The sequence below is a fragment of the Phyllostomus hastatus genome, unplaced genomic scaffold (assembly GCF_019186645.2).
Source record: "Phyllostomus hastatus isolate PE091 unplaced genomic scaffold, TTU_PhHast_1.1 phas_scaffold_93, whole genome shotgun sequence".
Classification (NCBI taxonomy): domain Eukaryota; kingdom Metazoa; phylum Chordata; class Mammalia; order Chiroptera; family Phyllostomidae; genus Phyllostomus; species Phyllostomus hastatus.
Genome location: NW_025334042.1, coordinates 29,757,268 through 29,777,916, shown reverse-complemented (window position 1 = coordinate 29,777,916; position 20,649 = coordinate 29,757,268). Strand labels below are relative to the sequence as shown.

The 20,649-nt window shown below is 34.7% G+C and overlaps 1 protein-coding gene across 2 annotated transcripts in view; it reads right to left on the bottom strand.

Annotated features, from left to right (window-relative positions):
• ABCD2 (ATP binding cassette subfamily D member 2) overlaps window positions 1-20,649 on the bottom strand; it is a 55,981-nt gene that overhangs the window by 18,490 nt on the left and 16,842 nt on the right. For both annotated transcript variants that reach the window (XM_045830011.1, XM_045830012.1), the window contains exon 6: window positions 19,346-19,491. In XM_045830011.1, coding sequence (XP_045685967.1) covers window positions 19,346-19,491 — 146 coding nt within the window. The remainder of the gene's footprint in view (window positions 1-19,345; window positions 19,492-20,649) is intronic.

Here is a 20,649-nt window from a genome sequence, read left to right as displayed (position 1 = left end):
CAGAATTAAATGACATAGAGTCTAAAAGAACAAAAAGGATCAATAAATCCAGGAGCTGGTTCTTTGAAAAGATAAACAAAATCTACAAGCCTTTAAGCAGACTCATCAAGAAAAAAAACAGAGAGGACCCAAATAAACACAATCAGAAATGAAAGAGGAGAAATTACAACTGATACCACAGAAATACAAAGGATTATAATAAATTACTATGAGCAACTATATGCCAAGAAATTTGAAAACCTGGGTGAAATGGACAAATTTCTAGAAACATATAATCTTCCAAAACTGAATCAAGAAGAAGCAGAAAGTCAAATGAACTGATAACAGCTGGTGAAATTGAAGCAGTAATAAAAAAAACTCCCATTACACAAAAGCCCTGGACTGGATGGTTTCACAGAATTTCACAAAACATTTAAGGAAGAGCTAACCCCTATCCTTCACAGACTATTCCAAGAAATCCAAGAAGAGAGAAGACTAAACTCTTTTTATGAGGCCAGCATACTAATCACAAAACCAGATAAAGACATAACAACAAAAGAAAACTTTCCATCAGCCAATATTGCTGATGAACATAGATGCAAAAATTCTCAATAAAATATTGGCAAACTGCATCCAGCAATATGCTAAAAAGATCATACACTATGATGAAGTGGGATTCATCCCAGGAATGTAAGGATGGTACAATATTCGCAAATCAATAAACGTAATACATCACGTCAACAAAAGACAAAAATCACATGATCATATCAATAGATGCGGAAAAAGCATTTGGTAAGGTACAGCACCCATTTATGATAACAAACTCAGCAAAGTGGGAATAGAGGGGGCATTCCTAAACATAATAAAAGCCATATATGAGAGACCTACAGCCAATATCATACTCAACAGGCAAAAACTAAAAGCCTTTCCACTAAGATCAGGAACAAGACAAGGATGTCCACTTTCCCCACTTCTGTTCAACATAGTATTGCAAGTCCTAGACAAACAATCAGACAAGAAGAAATAAAAGGCATCCAAATTGGAAAGGAGGAAGTAAAACTGTCATTGTTTGCAGAGACATGACAGTGTACACAGAAAACCCTACAGACCCCACCAAATAACTGCTCAACCTAATAAGTGAGTTTGGCAAATCAGCAGGATATGAAGTCAATACTCAGAAATCAAAGGCATTTTTGTACACCAACAATGAAATATCAGAAACAGAAATCAGGAAAAAAATACCATTTGCTATAGCAACAAGAAAATAAGAATCTAGGAATAAACCTAACCAAGGAGGTAAAAGACCTGTACTCAGAAAACTATATAACACTGAAGAAAGAAATTAAGGAAGGCACAAATAAATGGAAGCATATACTGTGTTCATGGAATGGAAAAATTAACATCATCAAAATGTTCGTACTTCTCAAAGCAATTTATAGATTCAATGCAATCTTTATGAAAATACTAATGACATATTTCACAGATATAGAACAAACATTTAAAAAATGTATATGGAACCATAAATGACCCTGAATAGCTGCAGCAATTTTGAGAAAGAAGAACAAAGTAGGAGGGATCACCATACCTGACATCAAACTATATTATATAGCCACAGTAGTCAAAACAGCCTGGTACTGGTGTAAGAATAGAAGATCAATGGAACAGAAGAGAGAGCACAGAAATAAAGCCAAGTCTCTATGATCAATTAATACTGGACAAAGGGAGAAGCAGCATAAAATGGAGTAAAAATAGCCTCTTCAACAAATGGCATTGGGAGATCTAGACAGCTACATGCAAAAAAGTGAAACTCAACCACCAACTTATGCCATATCCCAGAATAACTCAAGATTGATAAAAGACTTAAATATAAGTCACAATACCATAAAAGTCCTAGAGGAGAACATAGGAAGGAAAATCTCAGATATTCCACATAGCAATATTGTCACCAATGTGTCCCCTAGAGCAAGGGACACAAAGGAAAGAATAAACAAATGGAACTTCATCAAAATAAAAATCTTCTGCATTGCTAAAGAAAACATCAGCAAAATGAAAAGGGAACCAACCATATGGGAAAACATATTTGCCAATGATATCTCGAACAAGGGTTTGATCTCCAAAATATGTAAAGAACTCACATGACTCCACTCCAGGGAGACAAACAATCCAATTAATAAATGGGTAAAGGACATGAACAGACACATCTCCAAGGAGGACATACAAAGGGCCCATAGACATGAAAAGATACTCAGCGTCACTAGCCATCAGAGAGATGCAAATTAAAAGTACAATGAGATACCACCTCACAGATGTCAGAATGGCCATCATAAACAAATCAGCAAAAAAGTGCTGGAGAGGATGAGGACAAAAGGGAACCCTAGTGCACTGTTGGTGGGAATGCAGACTGGTTCAGCCACTGTGGAACAGTATGGCATTTCCTCAGAAAACTAAAAATGGAACTGCCTTTTGGCCCAGTAATTCCACTGCTGGGATTACACCCTAAGAATCCTGAAACACTAATTCAAAAGAACCTGTGTACCCCAATGTTCACTGCAGCACAATTTACAATAGATAGGTGTTGGAAGCAACCTAAGTGCCCATCAGTAAATGAGTGGCTCAAAAATCTGTGGCACATTTACACAATGGAATACTATGTAGCAGAAAGAAAGGAGCTCCTACTCTTTGTGACAGCATGGATGTATCTGGAGAGCATTATGCTAAGTGAAATAAGCCAGGTGGTAAAAGACAAATACCATGTGTTATCACCTATAAGTGGAACCTAATCAACAAAACAAAAAAGTAAGCAAAATATAAACAGAGACATTGAAATAAAGAACAAATTGACAGTAACCAGATGGGAGCGGGGAAGGAGATAATGGGGGAACGAAGGGAAAGGACTGCTAAGGAACATGGATAAAGGACCCATGGACTAAGCCAAAGGGGGTAAGGATGGAGGGTGGTAGGTGGGGTGAGGAGGGAAGTGGTGATGGAAAATGGGGACGACTGTATTCAAACAGCAATAAATATATACATAATTATTTAAAATATTATGAAGTTGAAGTTACCACAGAATCCTCTAGAAAGGCCATATCAAGAATTTATTTGAAAGTATAAGGACATGGGGGACCCTACATCCAATGTTCATATGATTTATTTGCATGTGATCCTTTTTCTAACTCTAAGGCCTGGAAATTAACATTTTAAGCTAACTTAAGTTTTTCTAGTTCTACCAAAGTTATACATAATTGATAAGCACTTCAAGTACCCTTTACTAAACTTTCCTTTCTAGATATATAGACCTATTTCAATTATCTTCAAAACATTTCAAGTAGATCAATGACCATATCAGAAAGTTATTAGGTTACTTGTTCTGGCCCATCAGGAGAATCATGCAACACACATAGTATAAGCAACAACAAAAAAATAGATTGCTTATAATTAGTTGCTGTCAAAAGAGGAACACTAGCTACTTCTAATTTACTTTAAGTAAAATTCAGAATCACTCCATTTGTTGTGGGAAAAATATTGAAATAAACTTATAGGTGTTGCACTGTAATTTAAATAATTATCATTAAACAATGATCACAGTTGTTTTCCTTTGTAATCTAAAATTCCTTCAAAGGCATCTATAACTAAAACTGTTCATCGTAATGATAAAATTAGAGTAAAATTATTTAAGGTCAAACCCACTTCCAGTGATTATGGCTTTTTAAAGTTGTTACAAATGTCTTGGGTACTTTTATAATTTGTATTATAGTCTCCATTTTTTGTCTGTTTCAGTATTGACAGTTTATGACTGTTTTGGTAAAATATACTGACATTTATAGAGTTTATATTGTTATATTTGTATATTATTCTTTATTTTTCTATTTAACAGGGAGAAAGATAAAAAGAACAAGAAGCATGGAGAAATGTTAACTTGGTCTTTGTGCTGGAAGTCTCTGGAATGATCACCTGAAATGCTAAATATTTCATAGTCATCTAGGCTTTAACTGTGAACAATACTGATAAAAGTTTCACTGCAATTTAACTATATTTAAGGCATGTGTTAAGTTTAAGAATAAGGTACAGCTAGGAACTGCTGTGTTGCCATAGTAATGAGAAGTTAGCAATCTGAAAGCCATAAAATCTAGCTATTAATAATTCATATAGCATTGGTACATGCTGAACCAATCATGTCATCAAATTTCTTATGAGCAGTAAAAACAAGATTTCAGTCCTCAATTCATAAGTCACTCCTAATATTCTTTAAATAAATATGTAGCAAAAGGAAGAAATACTCAACTGAAAAGGAGATAGTTACTTATTACTTAAGTTATATCTCTAGGATAAGATATTTCTAGGTGCCAAAGCAGAGATGTGCACATCCTCTTAAGAGCAGGGGCTGTGTTCATTTCCCGTATTGATGGAATAATCTAAGTATGGGCAAGCTAATAAAAATATAAATTATTTAAAAGTCAACTTTGTTAAGGGTATCATTATATTAAATTACTGTATGAAATTTCTAACATTTGACCTACCTACCCTGAAAAATTAGAATTCCATGTGGTATACCCTAATAATGAGGAAAACTTTTAAATGTAGTACAAGATTTTTTCCATTACTATTTTTAAATTGAGCCCATAGAAGAGTTATATCTGAAAAAAAGCAACATTTTTCCAAGCAATACAAAGCTATAGGAAATTATGTTTGTATTTATAGATCCTTTTAAGACATTTTAAAGAACTAAACTGTAACAATTACTACACAGGATGTATCAAAATGTATAGTATACAATTCTGTCAGCTAATTGCCCAAAGATATTTATTTAAAGCTTACTTGTTTTGAGTCTAATAGTCATATTGCAATGGAATAGAAGTAAATTTGCTACAGCAATACTACTGAACCTTCTTCATAACTAAGATAATTTCTTTTAAAAAAGACATGTTAAATGACAAATATTTATTCCCACCCTAAAGAGCATTATGTGACCTATCTAGTTAGCTTCCTATTTAGTATAAGGAGCCAAACTAATTTGGTAGTAGAAGCCAAGTCTGTGGAGATATTCATTCATCAATTAATTCAATTATTCATTACAGGTTCATTGCACAGTCACAATCTGCATAGGCATACCACACATATAGGATACCACCAATGCATAGAGACAAGCAGATGCCCCTTCTAGCTTATATTCTATAAAGATCCATTCAACAGTGACTCACATATAACATAGGCAAAAGTCTGTTCCAGTGACAACTCCTACTCTTGAAGCCCAGATTTATTTAATTTGGAGAGAGCAAGACCAGTGTATACATAACCCACTAGGCATGGGGCTCAATGAGTAGGCTTGGATTAAACCATGTCACATTCTTCCTTTATTCCAGTGGCCCTTTCAGACCAACATTCCACTCAGACCATGGCCTTGCTAGCCTGCATCTTACTTAAATAAACATACTCCTTGTCCTACTGAGGATCTGTCTGTCTGTGTTCTGGCACCTAGAGATTCATTAGAATCAAAAAGTCCAAAAGCCAGAGATCCAGGAAAAAGTGATCAAGATATCCGATTAGCATTCCTCCATATTTTTTCTTAGGTCCTTCTCCAGACCATTTCCTCCCATTTTAATCTGAGACCTGAGACAAAAAAAAGAAAAGCAAGGATCTCACTGAAAATACTTTACTATGAGGGCATCTTCTCTTCCACGGAGATAGGGGGCAAATTGGGTCTTCTAACATCCCTCTGATCTCATGTACTTCCTGTTTTTTAATAGTCATTCTCTGCTTTTATGAATGTGGATTAAATGATGTTATATAACATAGCCCAAATCCTAGATTTGGAATGCATTCATACAGAAACAATTCAAAAGGAAGTTCAGATTTTCAAACATTGACAAAACTCATTTGACACACGTATATCTTAACATACAGTACAGTTGTGCCTACGTTGGTATTTTTGGTGTTACCTGGGTGCTCTGTCCATTCTGCTGGGCTTCTTGTAACACTCTTTACTCTGTTGTAAAGAGTCTCTTCTTTTGGCAACATATAGCCTAAATAATGATTTTTTTATGCTATAATGCTTTGTAAAAATTAAGATTTGCTTGTTTAATATCTCTTCAAAAAGTCTGATTTAAAATTAAGGAAATATTTATGAGAAATCATTTGAAATTTTATAGAAAAATTGGTTTTAGAAGAATAGGAAAGAAAAAAGAATATATTTTAATTTCAAAGTGATTTGGTCATAGTGTAAATATTTTTAAATTTCACTTTTATACAAGAATATAGCTTCTTTCATATTAACATTAATGAATGAAAACCAAGTACTGTACCAATGGTAAACATTATGCTGAAATTGGCCTGGGCTGCCTTCTACACTGAGCAGTAAAAGGACTCTGCTTCCAAACAATAGCTTGTTATTAGTACAATTTAAGCATATCAAGCCAGCAACCTTAGCTGGTGACATTCACTTGAGAGGTCAGGCCAGAGAACAGTAATTTTTCAGAGACATGTCCACTGCTATAGGCAGTAACTAAGACAAAATGACTTTAGAGTCAGACATGCCTAAGTTAAATTGTTAGTTCCAACATTTATCAGCTGGATGATTTCAGCCTAAGTTTTCTCATTGGTAAACTAGGGATACTAACACCAACCTTATGGGTTATCATACACAAAAATTAGCAACATATAATATGCTTAGCCTTGGTTGGTGTGGCTCAGTGGATTGACCACCAGTCTGCAGACCAAAGGGTCACTGGTTTGGTTCCTGGTCAGGACACATGGCTGGGTTGCAGGAAGGGGGCATGTATGCATGTATGTAGGCAACCAACTGATGTTTCTCTCACACATTGATGTTTTTCTCTCTCCCTTCCTCTTTCTCTAAAAATAAATAAATAAAATAGTTTAAAATAGTGACTAGCATACAGTAATTGCTTGACACATTGTAAATTAATATTTTTTTTAAAAAAGTAATAGGCCAGAGATGCTTAGCCCTTGTTCAAGATGCCCTAGGATCTATCAATTATCTCAAGAGGTCATAGATTCTCAAAATAAAAATCAGTGACCAATTCAGTTTATTTAAAAAATGCACAGACGATGTCATTAAAGGCATGAGCAAAATGCCATCAAAGAAAATATGGATTAAATGCTGGCACTTCTAAAAGCTAAGCTTTCATGTCATAAGCTCTTATTACTAAGAAAACCAGTTGAAGAAAATAGACATTTTTGAAAGTGAATGCAAACTGTAAAAGAACAATGGTTTGTTATTCCCCATATATTTGGGGAATAGCAGTGCTACAGGGGTTTTAACTGTTATGATTGTTTGAAAAAACATTTAAGGTCAAACAGTGGGGATTTTTAAATCACAGGTACATGTTTTAATATGATTACTTTAGTAATCTGAAAATAAAAGGTGGTGAGTTCAGAGGGTTTGTTCAAAGATTTGGTGAAGTCTAACCCTGGCTCTGAACTGTGGGGTAACTCTAAGTACTAAAGTCTCTAATCCCTTTGAACTGCAATTTAATTATTTATAATATTCTATTAGCATGACTTATGCTGAGCATAATTAATATGTACTGCTCATATATTAAAAGTTAGACAAAAGTAACGTTATCTATATTTAATTTGCTGTGTAAACTAATTAGTCATGCTTTCCTTCTTATCTACAACCAAATTTAGGATTATGATGCATTAAATATTTAAGTGTGATTTATAACTACTTTGTTAAGCAATATTTACATTTTTTCCAGAAGATTAAGTAACGCAGTATTTGATTATACTACCCAGTGAATGTAGTTAGTAAACAAATAGTGAGCTGGTAAATAAAATGTTATTTATACTTTCCGAATGTCTTCTGACAAAAGAGAACAAAACATGACTGTTACAGAAGCAAGTTTTTGTCATTTTTTGTTGTTTTTCAAGCTGTATTGGCAGACTAAAATTTAACATATAAGACTGTCATTTTCCCCTAAAGAGGAGATGAGCTCCTTAGGTGGAAAGAGAGAAAATGGAAGACTCTCAAAACACTAGAGAATGTAAAAAAGTAATTCAGAGCTCATCAGAGTAGCTCACTTGGTTAGAGCATTGTCTCAATATGCCAAGGTTGTGGGTTTGATCCCTGGTCAGGGCACATACAAGAATCAACCCATGAATTTATAAATAAGTGGAACAACAAATTGTCTCATTCTCTGTCTCCTTCTCCTTCTCCCTCCACCCCGCCTTTAATCACTCTCTCTCCCTCTCAATCAAAAAATAAAATTAAAAATGAAAAGTAATTCAAAGAAAACTTTAGCAATGCTTAAAGACCTAGGCGGTATGTATGTATCAATGATATAATGTCAATGGAGATATATCTACTAAATATTTGCTTTTCTCAGTTTAGTATATTAGAGGGAGGGTGGACAGGACAGCCCTGCTTAGAAATGTCCAAAAACAACAATTAATAACTTGTGCTTACTTGAATCTGTGGCATTTCTGATCTATTCAGACATTGGAGAAACATCCAACTCATGACAGCTATTAAAATCCTAGCTTTCAAAACCCAGGTCAAATGACATACTGTTCCTTCATATTTTTACTTACTTTCAATATCTATAACATTTATTGCCCTTTTTGATGCACTTATTCTGTCTTTTAGTTAAGTTACTCGCATGTTTTTGTTTAAAAACAAATTCAACATGAGCACCATACTGTGAGTAACTGTGTCTTGCTCATTGTTCATCCTCTGTAGTATCTTCTAGCACGGCTTTAGTAAATACTGGTTAAAGTAAAATTAAATAAAAGAGTAGCATATTCTTTGACAAAGAATAAAATTCAATAATTTTTCTCAAGATATTAAGTATAATATCCTACTCATTCCATTCCTCCTCTTTCCTCCCTTTTCTTTTAAAAAACATTTAGTCAAATTTAATTTGATCCATAACTCAATCCTTGCACTTTCCTAACTTTTTTTCTTTTCAGATTTCAAGTCAAAGATGGATGAAATTTGTATGTTTCTTTTTCATATAAAATTGTGGGAAATCTGAATCTATTTCAGATTTGTTGATCTGAGTGCATGTATTTGACTAGTAAGGTCATGGTAAAAATTTTGTTCCCAAGATATTTGTTCCAAGATAGTGAGAGCAGGGCTTTTGGAACATAATTACATGGTGGGTTGGTGCCCAACTGCAGACTGTTGCCGAGGACAGATATATAATGTATGCAAGTGATCCTCTGGAGGATTTTTTTTTAAGTAGTATAAAGGAACCCAAGATTTTGCTACCTTTTGTTGAGTAAACACCTTTTTTATGTTCTGTCTGTCTTCCCTCTTTCCCTTCCAGTCTCCCTCTATCACTTCTTCCTCTCCATTCTCTCTCATTCCTTCTCTTTCCCTCCTTTGCTTTCTGTTCCTCCAACCTCTACCAAAAGTTTCACTTTTCATTTGGTTAGTGTTAGCATACAATAATATTTTGTTAGGAGGTGAACTAAACAACTCAATAAAGGATTGGGCTTTTGAGGTTTTAATGGCTGAAGACAACAGAGACATACTAGGGAACTACTAAGTGATTAATGGGTCATAAGTTAGTGAATTAGTACAGTAGAGCACGAGAGCATAAATCTGCCCTTAGTAGGGAACATAGAGAGACTGCACCAAGAGTTGATAAAAGAAATTCAAGATCTGTATCCAAGGGAAAGACTTTTCCTGACAGTCAAAAAGTAACAATGAGTTTTAATAATCAGTTTAAGGAGTTCAGTCACATTGCTCAGGAAATTCAGTCTCAAACAGCCTGAAATTGCCGAAATATTTTTTGAAGTACTATCTAACAAGACTAAGAATTTTACCACAGATTTAGAGTGGCTAAATCTATATTCTAGATGAAATATTTCCTTGCTCAAACTTATGAAATATTCCAGGAGTTGTCATATCTAACCATTAATAAAGATGAGATGAGAGAAAAAGTTGTTTTGAAACAAATTTATCTACCACAACTTGTTATTTGTATTCTTGAATGAAGGCCCAGATTTCTTTTATCTGGGTCTCATTATTAACACTGCTAGAATGATTTCATAATTTCTTAGGAGTTCATGTTTCCCAGCTTTTAAACTGAGCCATACCAGCATTCTCTAGAGACTTGGTTTAAAAAATGTAAGTGGCCTAATATGCTTGATTAGAATATTTTTCCTCAGTAGTTTACTTTTTTTCTGTACACTGCCTGACAGCACAGAAATGCACTTTAACAAATCACACTCCCTTTTCCCAATGAAAATAACAATTAATGTACATTTAATTGCTGCACATACAGATCTATTCTTTGCATGGAAGTCTTTCAATCACAGAAGTAAAAATAGGGAAATTATTATAAAGGTCTGTTTGTGACTTATGGAGTTTATTCTGTAGGTACATAAGACTCAATTTTATATTCAATTTACAGTTTTTCCTACCAACCTAGTATTTAAAAGCAATATTGTATTGTTATAATTAATTCAATAAAATATCAGATATCAGTTAATATCTCATTAACTAATGAGAATATCCTATGAAGAAATGTTTACAATTAGCTACCGAGAAATATTTTGAAATAGGTTTTAGCAGCTTCCTTTTAAATCAGAAAAATTTTAAGATTATTTTCAAATTTACTTGAAAAAATCAGTAGCTTTTAGAATGTAAGAAATAAACACTACATTTAGAGACTTCGTTTATCTTTTGGCTGTGTGAGGAAGCGAAGCATTTCTACCTGCGCCTCCATCTTACATATATATTTAAATGCTATGCTTTTCCTCAACATAAAGATTTTAAACCCAAATATACATTGTCATGTTTCCAAAGCTTTTTAAATCAAGTTTTTTAACTCGATTTAAACTAAAGTTTTTAAATCAAAATAAAATTACTTTTAATATTAATTATTAAGAAACATTTTTAGCCTTCAAAAGTACTTTTTCATTCTCATTTTTCTCCTTAGCTAAATTGCAGTTGACCTCTTGCTTGGGCAAAAGCAAATTTCATAACTAAGAAAAAGTTTTGCAGTGATTTATATCTGTTGCAAAACAACATAGTTAGGTTTGTCTGAGGGCAAAGTTGGACGGATGCACTTTCCTGCCCTGACTGCCGCCCTGACCTTTCACCTAAGTACACATAACATGATGCATCTTAACCATTTTTAAGTGTACAGTTCAGTGGTATTGTTCAGCTTTGCTAAGATAAAACTGACATACAACATTGTGTAAGTTTTGTACAACGTGTACACATACAACATTGTGTACAACGTGTTGATTTGAAACACATATAACAAAATGACCTGACACCTCTAGTACCTCACATGATTACCATTTTTTTGTGGTAAAAACCTTAAAGTTATACCCTCTTAATAACTTATAAATATATAATGTTATTGTCAACAATAATCACAACATTGTGCATTACATTCACAGAACTTACTTATCTTCTAACTGGAAGTTGGTATGCTTAACCAATCTCTCCCCTTTTCCACGCTCTCCAGACTCTCATAATCACTTTATTCTCTGTTTCTGTAAGTTTAGCTTTTTAGACACCACATATAAGTGATATCACACAGTATTCGTCCTTGCCTGACTTATTTCACCTACCACAATGCCCTCAAGTTTTAATCACATTGTCACAAATGGCAGGATTTCCTTCTTTCTTGTGGCTGAAGAATATTCCCAAGTATATATATACACACCACGTCTTCTCTTTCCATTTACCTGCTAATGGGCACCGAGGTTTTTTCCATCTCTTGGCTGCTGTGAACAATGCTGAAATACACATGGGAGCACAGATCTCTCTTGAAGGTCCTGTTTTCATTTTCTCTGGATAAATACTCAGAAGTTGGACTGCTAGGTCTTATGGTAATTCTATTTTTAAGTTTTGGAGGAACCTCCATACTGTTTTTTGTAGTGTTACACTAATTTACATTCCCATCAAAAGTACACAAAGGTTTCCCTTTTTCCATATCCTTGCCAATACTTGATATCCCTTGTCTTTGTTGCTGACAGTCATTCTAATAGGTGTGAGAGGACAGGTCATTGCAGTTTTGGTTTGTGTTTTGCTGGTGATTAGTGATGTCAAGCACATTTTCGTGTACCTGATGGCCATTTGTGTATTGTTTTTGGAAAAAATATGTCCCTTAGTTCCTCTGCTCATTTTCATATTTTACTTTAATTTAATTATTTTTATTTTTTGCAGTGGAAAATATTGTTATACTTTAATTAAAGATGCAAAAAGCACATTTAAATAGGCATCTGTGTATTTATCCTTTGCAAATCTGAAAGCAAGACTGTAAGTCAGAACATTAAGATGACATATCTGCAGGAAAAAATAATCAAACTCAGGTTTTCACATTTTTTATTATTAAATTTATTGGGGTGACATTGGTTAATGAGATTATATATTGGTCAATGAGGTTTCCAGTATACGTTTCTGTGATACATGATCTGTATATTCCATTGCGTTCCAATCATCCAAAGCCAACTCATCTTCCCTTACCATGTATTTGGTCCCTTTTACTCTTTACTACCCCTTCCATCTCCCTTTCCTTTGGTAGCCACCATAGTATGGTCTGTGTCTATGAGTTTTCACTTCGTTTGTTTTTCTTTTCTTTTCTTTTTTTTTACACTGAAATAAATGTTTACTTGCTATAAGGCAGCATCAGTGACGTGCCAGCTAGGTCACCCAGTGGGCTGCTTTGTGATCCCCTCCCAAACCTCCTTTTCTTTTTTTTTTAATATATTTTATTGATTATGATAATACAGTTGTCCCATTTCCCCCCTTCTCTCCCCTCCACTCTGTACCCCCTCTCCCACCCACGTTCCCCCCCTTTAGTTCATGTCCATGTGTCATACTTGTGAGTTCTTTAGCTTCTACATTTCCCGTACTATTCTTGCCCTCCCCCTATCTATTTTCAACCTACATTCTATGCTACTTATTCTCTATACCTTTTCCCCCCTCTCCTCCTCCCACCCCCCTGCTGCTAGCCCTCCATGTGCCCTCCATTTCTGTGGTTCTGTTCCTGTTCTAGTTGTTTAGTTTCTTTTGGTTTTGCTTTAGGTGTGGTTGTTAATAATTGTGAGTTTGCTGTCCTTTTACTATACATGTCTTTTCTTTATCTTCTTTTCTTAGATAAGTCCCTTTAGCATTTCATAAAATAAGGGCTTGGTGATGATGAACTCCTTTAACTTGACCTTATCTGTAAAGCACTTTATCTGCCCTTCTATTCTAAATGAGAGCTTTGCTGGATAGAGCAATCTGGGATGTAGGTCCTTGTCTTTCATGACTTGGAATATTTCTTTCCAGCCCCTTCTTGCCTGTAAGGTCTCTTTGGAGAAATCAGCTGACAGTCTGATGGGAACTCCTTTGTAGGTGACTGTCCCCTTATCTCTTGCTGCTTCTAGGATTCTCTCCTTCGTTTTTACCTTGGCTAATGTAATTATGATGTGCCTTGGTGTGTTTCTTCTTGGGTCCAACTTCTTTGGGGCTCTCTGAGCTTCTTGGATTTCTTGGAAGACTGTTCCCTTTGCCAGATTGGGGAAGTTCTCCTTTATTATTTGTTCAAATACGTGCTCAATTTGTTGCTTTCCCCCTTCCCATTCTGGTACCCCTATAATTCGGATGTTGGAACGTTTAAAGGTGTCCTGGATGCTCTTAAGCTTTTCCTCGATTTTTTGAGTTCTTATTTCATCATGCTTTCCTGCTTGGTTGATTCTATCTTCCTTCTGGTCCACTGTATTGTTTTGAGACTCAGATTTCTTCCTTTCACTATTGGCTCGCCTTCGCATATCTTCCTGCATCTCTTTTATGGTAACCTGCATCCTTTCATCTAAATTGCGCCCAAAATCAACCAATTCCGTGAGCTTTCTGATCACCAGTGTTTTGAACTGTGCATCTGATAGATTGGCTATTTCTTGGTCGCTCAGAAGGATGAGTCCTGGGGGACTGATCTGTTCTGTTGGAAACATGTCTTATGTCTTTCCCTGTCTCTTCTTTTTTTTTTTTTTCCTTCAGTCTGGTCACTCTTGTTAAGGTGGGGGGCGGAGCCTTAGGTGTTCACCGGGGCTGGGCACCCCAGTCACTAGATTGTGACATTATATGTGGGGGCGGGAGCGGGGATGGGAGGGAACAATGGCGGTAGTTCCATTCTCCTGGGCTCAGACCCTTCTCAGGGATCCTGGGCTGAGAGGTCTGCCCTGGTCCACAATCGCTGCTCCACTGGGTCCGCCAGTTGCAGCTTGCGTACTCAGGGATCACCGCTGCGTTCTTGCGCCCCGATGGCTGTCGCGCCAATTTCGAGCCAAATTTTCCCCGACCTCCACGCGCCGCCGACCCGCACCAGCCCCGCACCCACGTGGCTCGTCGTCCCCTACCAGTCTGGATGTACGGGTCTACTTCAACTTCTTGGCTGTCCGACTTCCATTCAGATAAATCCTCTATCAGTTCTGAGTGTTATTCTATCTGTAAATTATTGTTGTTCTAATCTTAGTTGTGCGAGGAGGTACGGTGCGTCCACCTATTCCTCCATCTTGCAGGAAGTCCCTTTGTTTGTTTTTCGTATTTGTTCATTTGTGGCTTTCAAATTTATATCCCACATATGTGTGAAATTATATGGATCTTAACTTTTTCTGTCTGACTTATTTTGCTTAGCATAATATTCTCAAGGTCCATCATTTATTTGCAAAGATATAGACACTCTTAGTTCATTTCAGCATTATTCATGGCGGCCAAGACATGGAAACAGTGGAAGTGTCCTTCGATAGATGATTGGATAAAGAAGTTGTGGTACATATATACAATTGAATACTGCTCAGCCATAACACAAGATGAAATACTTCCCATTTTAAAATTGAACTGTTTTATTTTTTTTTTTGCTATTGAGTTACATGGCTTTTTACTTTTTTGTATATTAAACCCCTATTAGACTAAGATTTGCAAATATTTTCTTCCATTCTGTGGGTTGCTGTTTCATTTTTTTGATTGCCTCTTGAGCTGTGTAGAAGCTTTTCAGTTTGACATAACCCCACTTACTGATTTTTGCTTCTGTTGCTTGTTCTTTTGATGTTATATCCAAAAAATCATTGCCAAGACCAATATCAAGAAGTTTGTTTCCCATGTTTTTTTCTAACAGTTTATGGCGTCAGTTCTCACATTCATATCTTGAATCAATTTTGAGTTCATTTTCATTAATGGTGTAAAATAGGGGTCCAATTACATTTTTTTCTGTACGTTCTTGTCTAGTTTTTCCAACATTGTTTATTGAAGAGACTATCTTTTCTTCACTCAGCAGTCTTGGCTTCCCTTTCAAATATTAATGAACAAGTGTTTATTTCTGGGTCTTTGATTCTGTTCCATTAGTCTATGTTTATTTTTATTCCAATATCATGCTGTTTTGATGACTATAGCTTTGTAGTATAAGTTTGAAATCAGGACATGTGATGCCTCTGGCTTTGTTCTTCTTTCTCAGGATTTCTTTCACTACTCCATGTAGTTTGTAGTTTCACACAAATTTTAGTATTGTTTTTTATATTTCTGTCAACAATGGCACTGGAATTGCACTGATTCTATAGGTGGCTTTGGGAAGTATGCACATTTTAACAATATCCTTCTAGTCTATGAAGAGAGGATATCTTTTAATTTGTTGGGCTCTTTCATTGAAATCTTATGGTTTCAGTGTATAGATTGTTCACCTCCTTAGTTAAATTTATTACTAAGAATTTTATTGTCTTGCATCCTAATGTAAATGAGATTGTTTTCTTTCTTTTTCAGATAGTTTGTTGTTAGTGTATAGAAACACAATTGATTTCTGCATGTTGATTTCATGTCCTACAACTCACTAAATTTGTTGATTTGTTCTAAATGTTATTGATGGAATCTTTACAAAATTAATATGTAAAATCATATCATCTGCAAAGACAATTTTACTTTTTTTCCTTTGACTTAGCTATCTTTTATTTCTTTATCTTGCCTTATTGCTCCAGTGGGGACTTCCAGTGCTATGTTGAATAAGAGTATGAGAGTGGGCACCCTTATCTTATCCCTATCTTAGAGGAAAAGCTTTCAACCTTTCACTGTTGAGTATTGTATTATCTGTGGGTTTGTTGCAAGTGACTTTTATTATGTCCGGGTATGCTCCCTCTATGCCCACTTTGTTGGGAGTTTTTATCATGAAAGCAGGATATATTTTATCAAATGACTTTTCTTCATCTATTGAAATGATCATATAATTTTAATCTTTCATTCTATTACTGTGATTCATTGCATGTATTGATTTGCATATGTTAAACCATCCTAGGATCCCAGGGATAAATCCCACTTGATCATGGTATGATTCTTTTAATGAACTATTTATTACATTTGGTTTCCTAATATTTTGTTGAGAATTTTTGCATCCATATCCATCAGAGATATTGGTCTGTAATTTTCTTATCTGGTTTTGGTATCATGGTAATGCTGGCCTTATAAAATGAATTTGGGAATGTCCCTCCTCTTCTATTTTTTTTGGTAACATTGGAAAAGATGGTCATTAATTCTTTAAATGTCAGAATTCACCAATAAAACCAACTAGCCTGGGCTTTTCTTTTTTCAGAGGTTTTTGATTACTGATTCAATCTCTTACTCATTATTAATCTGTTCAAATTTTGTATTTCTTCATGACTCTCTTGGTAAGCTGTATAATTCTAGGCATGTCTCCAGTTCTAGGTTTTCTAATTTGTTGGCATATACATGTTCATAGCAGTTTCTCATGATACTATGTATTTCTGTGGTATAAGTTGTAATGTTTCCTCTTTCATTTCTGATTTTATTTGAATCTTTTTTCTTTTGCTTTTTGTTACTCTAGCTAAATGTTCATCATTATTGTTTATCTTTTCAAAGAACCACTCTTAATTTTGTTAATATTTTCTATTTTTTTCTGGATTCTATTTAATCTATTTCTACTCTAATATTTGTTATTTCCTTCTTCCTATTAACTTCGGACTTCATTTATTCTTCTTTTTTTAGTTCCTTGAGATGTAACGTTAGATTTGAGATACCACTTTTTTTTCCTTAATGTAGGTATTTATTGCTTTATACGACCCTCTTAAAACTGCAATAGCAGTTTCCTGTGGTTTTGGTATGTTGTGTTTGCATTTTCATTTGTTTCAAGGTATTTTTTATTTCTTTCTTGATTTCTTCTTTGACCTACTGGTTGCTCAGGGGTGTGTTGTTAAATTTCCCCATATCAGTAAATTTTCCAGCTTTTGTCCTGTTACTAATTTGTAGTTTCATACTATTGTGACAGGAAAAATACTTGGTCTCATTTCAATCTTTAATTTGCTAAGACTTGTTTTGTGTCCTATCATAATGATCTTCCTAGAAAATATTTCATACATACTTGTGTGAAATGTGTATTCTGTTGGATGAAATGTCTGTTAGTCCATTCTGTCTAAAGTGTGGTTCAAGTCCAATGTCTCCTTGTGGATTTTCTGTCAGGATGATGTATCTGCTGTTAAAAGTGGGTTACTGAAGACCTCAACTATTACTGTATTCTTGTCGATCTTCCTTCAGATCTGATAGTATTTGCTTCATATATTTAGATGTTTTAATATTGGTTCCATATATATTATAGTTGCTATGTATTCTTTTAATTTTTTATTTTTTTAATATATTTTATTGATTATGCTATTACAGTTGTCCCATTACCCCCCTTCATTCTCCTCCACCCTGCACACCCTCTCCCACCCACATTCCCCCACTTTAGTTCATCCATGCGTCATAAGTTCTTTAGCTTCTACATTTCCCATAATATTTTCACCCCCCATCTGTTTTCTACCTACCATTTTGCCAGTTATTCTCTGTACCTTTCCCACCTCTCTCCACCTCCCTCTCCTGTTGCTAACCCTCCATGTGATCTCCATTTCTGTGGTTCTATTCCTGTTCTAGTTGTTTGCTTATTTTGTTTTTGTTTTTGTTTTAGGTGTGCTTGTTAATAATTGTGAGTTTGTGCTATGTATTCTTGATGAATTGACCCCATTATAATTATATAATGGCTTTCTTTCTCTCGCTACAACTTTTGGCTTAAAGTCTATTTTTAATGATATAAATATAGCTGTTCCTACTTTGTTTTGATTTCCATTAGCATAGAATATCCTATTGCATCCCTTCACTTTCATTCTATGTGTGTCCTTAAATTGAAGTGAGCTTCTTATAGGCAGCATCTAGTGGGTTCTTGCTTTTTTAAAAATCTGTCCAGCCATCTTATGCCTTTTGTTTGAAGAATTCAGCCCACTTACCTTTACAGTAATTATTGCAGTTGAGGAATTACTAATGCCATCTCTTTATGATATTTGGCTGTTTTGTTCCTTTCTTCTTTGCAACCTTGCTTTGTGAACTGGTGATTTTCTGTAGTGGTGTGCTCTGATTCCCTTCCCTTGATCTATTGTGAATCAACTATATGTTTTTGATTTCTGGTTCCCATGAGGCTTACATAGAACATAACAGTCTGCTTTACAATCATAACTTAACTTTGATTTCATACAAATACTTCTACCCTTTTACTCGCTCCCTTTTATGGTTTTTCTTTTATTTATTTATTTTTATTTTTTAAACTTCATTTTAATTATTGTTCAAGTATAATTTTCTATGTTTTACTTCAATCCCAGCCCACCCACCCAGCCTGCCCTACCTCCTACCCATTTCCACCTGCCCCCAGTTTTTGTCCATGTGTCCTTTATACTTGTTCCTATAAACCCTTCCCCTTTTCCTCTGAAATTCCCCTGAAATTCCCTCCCCTCTCCCCTCTGAACACTGACAGCCTGTTTTCTTTTTCAGTGTCTTTGGTTATATTTTGCTTGTTTCTTTGTTTTGTTGATTAGGTTTCTGTTAAAGGTGAGATCATATGGTATTTGTCTTTCACCACTTGGCTTATTTCGCTTAGCATAATGCTTTCCAGTTCCATCCATGCTGTTGCAAAGGATAGGAGCTCCTTCTCCTTTTATGTTTGTTTTAAAGATTTTATTTATTTATTTTTAGAGAGGGGGAAGGGTGGGGGAAGAGGAGGGAAAGAAACAACAATGTGTGGTTGCCTGTCATGTGGCCCCCACTGGGGACCTGGCCTGCAACCCAGGCATGTGCCCTGACTGGGAATCGAACCTGCGACCCTTTGGTTTGCAGCCCACACTGAGCTACACCAGGCAGGCCCTTTTATGTTTTAATGTGGCAATTTATTTCCTTTTATATTATGTATTTATTAACAAATTATACTAGCTATAGTTATTTTTAATACTCTTGTTCTTTAACATTTATACTAATAGATAATTTCCTTTATAGTTTCCCTCAATAAAACCATGCTCAAAGACCACAAACTGAAGAGCCTAAGGAATCAAGATAATTAAAGAGCAAAAGGAAATTGCTTCTTGTGATATAAATGATTTCACCTACCTTTGTGGAATGTAGAACATGTGCTGGGGAGGCGGTTTATAGAGGACACCTTCATACACGGGCCAGAGCCCACTAAGAATCCTGAAGAGAGAACTTTTCCCACAACCATTGGGACCAGTTATCAAAAGATGCATTCCTTCTTTTACCTAAAGTAAGAAATAAAATTAAAAACTGCAATATTTTTAAATAATTTCATTTGGCAGCATTTAAAAGTGATTTTTTAAAAACCTTTCAAACACATGATAACCTAGGATGGGAAAGGAATCAAGAAAAATAAATCAGGATTAACAGCATCCAATTTGGCTTTGACAATGCTCTGAAGCTAAAAGTATCATAAATTAATTCAATCTTAAAGAAAATTAATGTGCTTGAAATGAGCACTGGGCTTTCCAAAATTTTACTTGAGGTCTTGTAATCAGATTCTATGTACATATGTAGAAACACAACCATGTGGAAAATAGGAGACAAAATTTAAATTAAAATATATTATATTTCATTTAATTTATATTAATATTTGATTAACTTTATATTGAATTAAAATACAACTTTGTTGTATTTGTCAGTTGGAATTATTACCTAATTCCAACATAGTTCATCTAAGAGCCAGCTGGGTTGTTTAATTTTGTATTTCAGCAGTCTGAAATATTATAGAAATCATATAAGCCCATAATCAGGGAAATAAATTTATTCCAGTTCTGCTTTATTCACAAATAAAATATGTTTACTAAACCAGGAGACAGGAAATCAAGAGGATTGTCTTTTAGTCTTATGCACAGGATGCATTAAAACAAATACACAGGGTCCAGCAGAAGTAACACCAGCTTGAGTGTGGCTGGTAGGGTAATAATATGGGTGTAATAATTTATAGATTTAATTTGAACATTTCACCTAAAATTTCATATGATATGCTTGAATGTGATATTGTTATGTTACCAGAATTACATGTTTATGATTTTGTAATAAAAAAGGGTGTTATTTGTGTTGGACCCTGCATATGTATGTGTATATAGTACATATATACAGTTATAACAATAAAATAAAAGATATTTATCCACTACCAGTTGGATTCTCATCTATAGAATCTTTCACCTCATTTACCATTTAAATTTAAACAGTTGAATATCATGAATTGCCATTCTACTCAGTATGACTGGAAGTTGTCTTACTGTGGTATTTAAAGAGTATTGTGAAGAACAAGGAAAAGAAACACTGTTAAAAATTTGACCTACTAAGAACAAATATTTTATAATCAGTTAAAAATAAATATAGTATGAAAGAAAGAAATTACAGTATATCCACAGATA